General features: G+C 60.8%; 1 protein-coding gene across 2 annotated transcripts; it reads right to left on the bottom strand.

Moving 5' to 3' along the window:
- Positions 1 to 45: 45 nt before the first annotated feature.
- Positions 46 to 7,370, bottom strand: SGSH (N-sulfoglucosamine sulfohydrolase). Of its 2 annotated transcripts, XM_040640072.1 has the most exons (8): positions 7,216 to 7,370; positions 6,118 to 6,278; positions 4,566 to 4,671; positions 4,175 to 4,325; positions 3,683 to 3,839; positions 3,233 to 3,314; positions 2,246 to 2,449; positions 46 to 1,504 (listed from the first exon to the last, which is right to left on the bottom strand). In XM_040640072.1, the coding sequence occupies exons 1-8, from the start codon at positions 7,310 to 7,312 to the stop codon at positions 945 to 947; spliced, it is 1,518 nt and encodes a 505-aa protein (XP_040496006.1). In that variant the 5' UTR covers positions 7,313 to 7,370; the 3' UTR covers positions 46 to 944. The 2 variants fall into 2 exon arrangements, with proteins under 2 accessions (XP_040496006.1, XP_040496007.1); XM_040640073.1 differs by lacking the exons at positions 6,118 to 6,278; positions 7,216 to 7,370 and adding an exon at positions 5,758 to 5,888.
- Between the last annotated feature and the right edge of the window lie 15 nt (positions 7,371 to 7,385).

Below are 7,385 nucleotides of genomic sequence, written 5' to 3'. Positions count from 1 at the left end.
GATGTGGGGCTCGATCCCAGAACGCTGGGATCACACCCTGAGCTGAAGGCAGACGCTCAACCGCTGTGCCACCCAGGCGCCCCTGAAATAAAAAGCTTTTACAGGCGCCCTGGACTGGGGCTCTCCCTCCACACCCCCAGGATGGAACTGGTGGGGGGAGGGAGGGAGCGGGAGCCCACCTGCTCAAGGGGAGAAGCCCCCGCATTCTGGGCTTTCCAGGCAGAGCGTCTGCTTCCCCGGCAGGTGGACGCCGGGCAGGTGTGGTGCATCTACGAGCAACGTCCCTGCCACCGCCCCGGCGTCCAGCCAGACAGAAGTAACCCAAGCATGGCAGGGGCTCTTCACCCTTGCACGTTCAAAATGAAGGACGTGCTTGCCTGTACAGACTGCAGAATGAAACTCAGCACACAGGGAGCCTGCCATGAATCAGTGGCTTGTGGAAACCCAGCCAGGGTCAGCAGCTTGACCGTGGGACGACGCAAAACAAGCCCCGGGCTTGGTCACAGATTTCTTCAAGACCGGAGGCTGATAAAAGGCACACAGTGTGTCTCTACATAGAGCGTGGTCTGAACCTGCCCGCCACCCATGGGGTACCCGCTCCAAACAATGAAAAGGACCTCAAGCCCCAGCTCCCCAGCCCAACCCAGGATACGAGACTCCCCTGCCAGGCCATCCTCACCTTCACGGACTGGGGGCCCCCGTTCCAGGATCCCCTGGAATTCCTATGCTGAGACAGGGCTCAGGCACAAGGACAGCAGTATCCCCTACCACAGGGCACGAAGGGCTGGGGCACACGTCCTGCCCTCCCCTCCAGGAAGTGGCAGGAATGACACCAGCATCAGGGAAAGCCCTCCTAAGGTGGGCCACAGGAACCCCTCCTTCCACACCCGCTGGAAAGGTGGGGACCCGGTCTGGGGAGGCCGCCCGTGTGCCCCCAGGGACTCTCACAGCTCATTGTGGAGTGGCCGGCACTGGGGGGAGAGCCTCTCCTCCAGGACACCATCGGGAGCACACACCCAGGGGTCATGGGTCTCCCACTGCCACTTGGCCAGCTGGGCCTGAAGCAGCTCAAGAACCTGCCCATAGTGGGGGTCAGCAGCCAGGTTCCGGGTCTCGTGGGGGTCCTGGCTCCTGTCATAAAGCTCCCAACGCTCCCGGTAGTAGTAATGGTGGAGATCCTTATACCAGCCCGTGGGGTGGCCGGCCACGGTGCGATTCAGGAGGTCCTGAAAGGTGGGTGACACGTAGAAGTCCTGGTCGATGGGAAAGGGCATCTTGAAGTTGAGGTTGTGCACAAGGCGGAAGGTCCGGTGGTGCACGGAGCGCATGGGGTAGGCCATGGTGACCTCGTGGTGGCTCTGGCTGCCAAAGACGGTGCTCCAGAGGGGCTCTGCCTCCAGCGCAGGCAGGAGGGACCGGCCAGTGAGCTGGACAGTCTTTGAGCCAAAGATGGCATAGCTCGGGTAAGGGATGGAGAACCAGTCCAAGATGGTGGGCGTGAGATCTGGAAAGGAGGCGGTGTCTCAGCACGGAGGCCCTCCAGCCACCAAGCCACTCCGGGACGCGGGTGGGCCGCCTTGCACACCAGATCACCAACAGGGAGGAGCTGCTGTGGGCCCCACACCTGTCAAGGTTGTCTCGGCCCGCTAGGACACGACACCTTTAATGGTTTAACAAGACCCCCCAACTCCCCCAACTCGGTGATATTCAGGACCCTACCGGCATCCTCTGGATCAGTAAGGAAGCCCCACGGAGGGGGCTCATCTATTCCTGGCCTGTGCTGTGGCCCCCAAGCTGCATGGGCCCTGCTGCCCTGACCCCTCCAAGCAGGGGTTCCCCAGGGCCCGCAGCATCAGTATCACCTGGGAACTTGTCAGAAATGCAAATTCTCAGGCCCCACCCCAGACCTACTGCGTCAGACGCTCTGGGGGTGGGGCCTGCCGTGGGCATTAACAAGAGCCCCCCACGCACACCATGGGGACAGTGGGAAGAGCAACAGTCTCAAAGACAGCGAGACCCTGGCTAGAACCCTCGCTTGGTGCTTACAAACCGTGTGACTCTGGGCAACTTACCTTACCTCCCTGATCCTTGTTGCTGCGTTTGTAGAATGGGGTGGCGTCCCTTCCTCGCCCCGGTGGTGTGGGGACCACGTAAGGCAGCGGGTGTGGAGCACGGTCCGGACGTGCTGGTGCCACTAGATTTTCACCTCCCCTCCCCCGCCCCTGCGCGAGCTGCAGAGCCGTACCTAAGAGGCTCACATAGGCCTCGCTGACCTGGCCCCAGCGTTTCATGTGCTCCGGGGACGACACCAGCAAGGGTTCAGCCGTGCCCGCCCAGTACAGGTTGGTCCTGCCGCTGGGGAAGGGGATCCCGTTGTCGGACGTGAAGATCACCAGGGTGTCATTCAGGACACCTGCTCCGCGCAGCTCCTGGAGCACGAGTCCAACCCCTGGGGGTGCAGAGGGGACAGCAGAGCTCAGCTGCAGCCGGGCATGCAGGGGTGTGAATGTGCGTGCACTCACACATTTCTTCATCCGGCTGCTGGACCCTGCACCCCTGCTGTCCTTCCCTCCCACCCAGCACCCTGTCCTGTAGCAGGCCAGGGACGCCGACCATCCCTTAGCACATCCACGTCACCTCACGCAGCCGTTACCCACTGAACACTGGTTTTTGTTTTGTTTTCTGGAATCTCATGCCTGTCCCATGGGGATAACAGGGGTAGTATGGGGCGGTAGCTGGAAGATAGGACTCCCTCTACACCTGCCCGCTCCCCAGCCACCCCCACTAATGGTACCAACAGACACATTATAAAGGTTCCAACCTCCCGTCGTGGCTGAATGGTGGTCCCTGCAAAGATACACCCACGGGAACCTGTGAATGTGACCTCATTTGGAGAAGAAATCTTTGTAGATGTAATAGTCAAGGATCTCAAGGAGATCGTCCCGAAGTGCCCAGGGGGGCCCTAATCCCACAATTAGTGTCCTTATAGAAGAGACGCCGAGAAGACACACAAGAGGCTATGTGAGGACAGGGACAGAGACCGGAGGGATGGAGCTAGGAGCCAAGGAATGCATGGGGCCACCAGTTGCTGAAAGAGGCAGGAAGGACTGTCCTGTCCCCCAGGGCCTGCAGGGGGGGACATGGCCCTGCCGACACTGTGACTTCAGAGCTCTGGTCTGGGACGGGGGCCCATGCCGTGGCATATCCCACTGTCCGGGCTCCTTGAACCCACCTTGGTCCATGCGGCCAATGGTGGTGTACTGAGCGGCCAGGTCAGCTCGGGCTGCGGGAGTGTCAGGGACGAAGTAAGGCACCTGGAGGGGCACGTGGGTGCAAAGTCAGGGCGAGGACAGACAGGCAGACAGGCTGGGGGGAAGGGGTGGCCAGTCCTTGAATTGGGGTAAGAGATGGAGAAGCCAGCCTTCCTCCCAGGGCCTGACATCACCCTCCGCCACTGAATGGCGGAGCCCAGAATGTCCCTGCTTCTGGACGTGTCACTCCACATCCTGACACCTCTCTTTACCGGCCCCGTGCACGGGAACCTGGATCCCATGAGTCAGTCTCCTCTTAAATGAGAAGTCACACATCCAGGGCCAGAACTGCCAAATCCTCCAATTTACGAGGGGGAGGAGGAAGGGTAAGCGAGCATCTTGGAAACACGGCGAGGGGCTCTCTCACCTACCAGCACGTCCTGCGGGTCGTAGGTCTGTGGGGTCCAGTCCGGGATCCGCCCCATGCCGCTCTCCCCGTTGCCAAACTTCTCACAGAAGGTCCCATACTGGGGCTGGGAGTGCCCACAGCGGTGGGGGTCATGGAAGGCGACGTAGAGGAAGAAGGGCCTGCCCCGGGAAGGAGGAGCTTGAGTCCCGAGGTCAGCCGGTGGACACGCCACCTGGCTTTCTACTCTGGGGAGCCCCGTTCTTTAGGAGGGAACAGCCCTCAGCTCGCTCACTCCTCTAGAACTGAAAGTCTCCCTGGGAGCCTCTGCCTCAGGTTCCCCCTGTGTCCTCTCCCTTTGACCAAATTAACTTGATTTTCTGGAATCTTCTCCCCCTCCCCCGTTCCTCCACTTGGGGCGTCCAAGAATCCCAGCTAAAGACTCTGGGATGTGCATCACAGGTTAACTGCCCAGAGGTCTCGCCGTGTGAGGGAGGGGACGGGGGCCTCCTCACACCTGTCATCCTGAGTCTGCAGGAACTTCCGGACCAGCAGCTTAATTCTGGTGATGTTCCGCCCCACCTGGAGGACGGAGCCATTCTCCTCCGTGTACGCAAACTCAAACGGGTACACCGTCTCTGGCCCCACATGCTTCTTCCCAATGATGCCTGGAGGTGGGGACACAGGCCTGCCAGAGTCCCTGAGGTATCCCACTGCCCTCCTCTCCCTTCTCGGCCCCCAAACCCCATGCCCTGGCGTGGCCCCTATGAGGTCAGCCCAGGCCCTTGTTCTCATGGACTCAGGGCCCAGGGAGAAGGCTCAGAGCACATGACATGGGGCCGAGGGTGGCTCAGGACCGGGCCTCACCCCGCCAGGGCCGGTCCCCGCTGGGGCATGAAGCCGCTCACCTGTGCGAATGCCAGCTCGGCCAAGCAGCCGCGGCAGGCTCTGCACCCCGTCGAAGGAGTTGAAGTGGTGGACGTCCTGGTGCAGGCCGTACATCCCGTTCTGATGCTGCGGCAGAGACGCCCATGAGGCCGGGTCCCGCCCTGCCTGCTCCCGCTCTCCCCATGGCTCCAGCCCTTCCTGGGCCCACCTGAAAACCCCAGTGGCCAGTATCCCGGGAGAGTTTCACTGCCTCTCCCCGGGCCCCCACCCCCTTCATGGAACATCAGCAGGAAACCCAACAGACTGGGAAAACATACCCATAATTAGGGGTGGCTTGTATTTTCTTCCTGTCTACCCGTACTTCCCAACTTTTTTGTTACAAGCACGTCCCATGGTGGGAAAAAAAGGCAGCAAATCTCTATTGAAACTAGATTTTTTACAGTGCAAAAATAAAAAGAGTTGCATGCGTCACAAAGTCAGACTAAAAAAAGACGTAAGGGAGATGGGGCAGCCCTGTCCTCACTCCTGCGGCCACGGCTCCCCGAGGAGCCTTCCACGGGGGGTAGGGGGGCTGTCCACTGGACACAGCTTCCCTCTCCACGTGGGCCTCAGTCTCTCGGATGGGGATGCACAGGGCGCAGTGGCTCGCCATGAGATGAGGTCATGAGACAACAGGCCCAGGGTAAGTACCTGTGTCCCCACGTTCATAGCAATGCTCCTCATCCTCATGGCACGTAAGAACAACCTAAGTGTCCACGGACTGACGGACGAGTAAACGAAATGGGCCACACCCATGCACGGAATGCTAGTCAGCCCTCTCGGCCCCGCGAAGGAAAGCTGTGCTCTGCTACAGCGTGGGGGGACCTGGAGGGCAGTGCGCTCAGGGCAACAAGGCAGTCACAAAAGCATACGTACTGCAGGACCCCACTTACGTCGGCTACCAGAGCAACCAAGTTTAGAGAGACAGACAGGGGATGAGCTGTGGCCAGGGCCGGGGGAGGAGAATGGGGGGCGATGTTAACGGGCACGGCGTTTTCGTTTAGGAAGATGAAGAAGTCCTGGAGGTGGACAGATGGACGCATGGCTGCATGACAGTGTGAATGGACTTCACGCCGCCGAGCTGCATTATGAATGATTCAAAGGCTAAGCTCTACACCGTGCATATCCTAGCAGAACAAACTTGGAGGAAGTACTTTACAGGGCAGCTCTTACCGGCACTCAAGCTCCAGGATGGTACCACAACACGAGTTAACACCGGGCAAGTGCGTGTCAGCCACCTTCCTGTGAGCTTTACGCAGGAAGTATGAGCTTGGCCAATCCCGTAAGAATCCCAGAGCAAGGTATTATCATGACTCCATTTAACATGCGAGAAGATCGAGGCGCACATAGTGCTTTGCTCACATTCACACAGAGCAGGGGAGCCAGGGCTCACGGTGGGCCGTTGGAGGCCCCCACCCGTACTTGTATCCACTTGGCAGGCGGTGGGGAAGAGATGGTGGGCACATCCCCGGGGAGGCCAGGGAGGGGCTCTCCCTCTCCCATGCCCTCCTCCTGCACGTCTGCGGCCCTCACCTGGGGCAGGCCGGTGAGCAGACTGGCTCGGCTGGGAGAGCAGCTGCTGACAGAAGTGAAGGCATTGCGGAAGATGAGGCTGCGGTGGGCCAGGGCGTCCAGGTGAGGGGTGCTGATGGCGCTGTTGTTGTAGACGCCACTCTCGAAGCCCCCATCGTCCGCTGAGGAAAGTAGACACACTGAGGCCGTGGTGGCCTGGGCCAGTGAGGTCCATGCAAGTGGAATACCCAGGCAGGCATGACCCAAGCAGGCATGATATGTGGGCAGCATGACACCTGCGCAGGATTGATACCCAGGGGGCATGACACCCAGAGGGCATGATACTCAGGTGGCCGTGTTAGCAAGTGGGCATGATAGGACAGTCCTGGGCTCGGCAGATGCTGCATGAGGATGCGGTTTCTGCACCTGTGTCCCTAGCAAGGAGGACTTGATGGGAGTCCTTAGGGTAGAGCTGTCTTATGTTACAATCAGCTGAAAGGCCTGGTTGGAGACCGCAAAGTTAATCAGAAACAGTGAGTCTGGCAGAATGCCAGACCTCAAAAGAGGAAAGAACAGGGTTGTCTTGTGACAGCCGGACCCTGGTCACCAAGTCTCGTGAACAGCAGGGCACTAGAGGAACTTGTGATTTCTGGGAAGGGCTGGGGTTCGGGGAGAGGGCAGGTGGATGGTGGGGGGCTGTGCTTTTCAGCCAGAAGGAGATCTGAGCCACAGCGCTCCCGGGTCTGAAAAGGGAAGGGCAAACTTATAGGGTTACACCGTGGGGAGGGGAGGAGAACGCCCCCGGCACGCAGCCGCGTCTCTGGGGACTTGGGCAGCAGCCCCTCTTCCAGTGGCCCCTCTAGGGACGGTACACCACTGAGTTCTGGAAAGCCGCCAGCTTCCCGAGCTGGGCTGGGCGCCTGGCAGATCTGGGCACAGGTAGGGGTGGGGGTCAGAGCCGGGGGCAGGAGTGGGGTGCTGAATGCTGGCCCGACCCGCGGTGGGAGGGCCGCCCCTGCCTCCTCCAAGGAGCGGACCACGAAGGGTCTGGGGCAGCGGGGAGCGCAGACGCAAAGGGCTGCAGGGCTTGCTGGTGGGAGGCGGCTGGGGCGCACTCACCGAGGATGAGCAGCACGTTCCGGGGGCGCGCCGGGCGCAAGCGGCAGAGGACCAGGACCAGCAGCAGCAGCCGGCAGACAGGCCCTCTGCTGTGCATGGCGGCAGCTCCCGCCCCGCCCGCGGTCACGTGTGCGATGGCCCCGCCCCCCGCGGTCACGCGCGCTCCAGGT

This window comes from Ursus maritimus, unplaced genomic scaffold, assembly GCF_017311325.1.
Source record: "Ursus maritimus isolate PB19 unplaced genomic scaffold, ASM1731132v1 scaffold_24, whole genome shotgun sequence".
Classification (NCBI taxonomy): domain Eukaryota; kingdom Metazoa; phylum Chordata; class Mammalia; order Carnivora; family Ursidae; genus Ursus; species Ursus maritimus.
The sequence above is the reverse complement of the archived record's forward strand: the minus strand, read 5'-3'. Positions and strand labels throughout refer to the sequence as shown.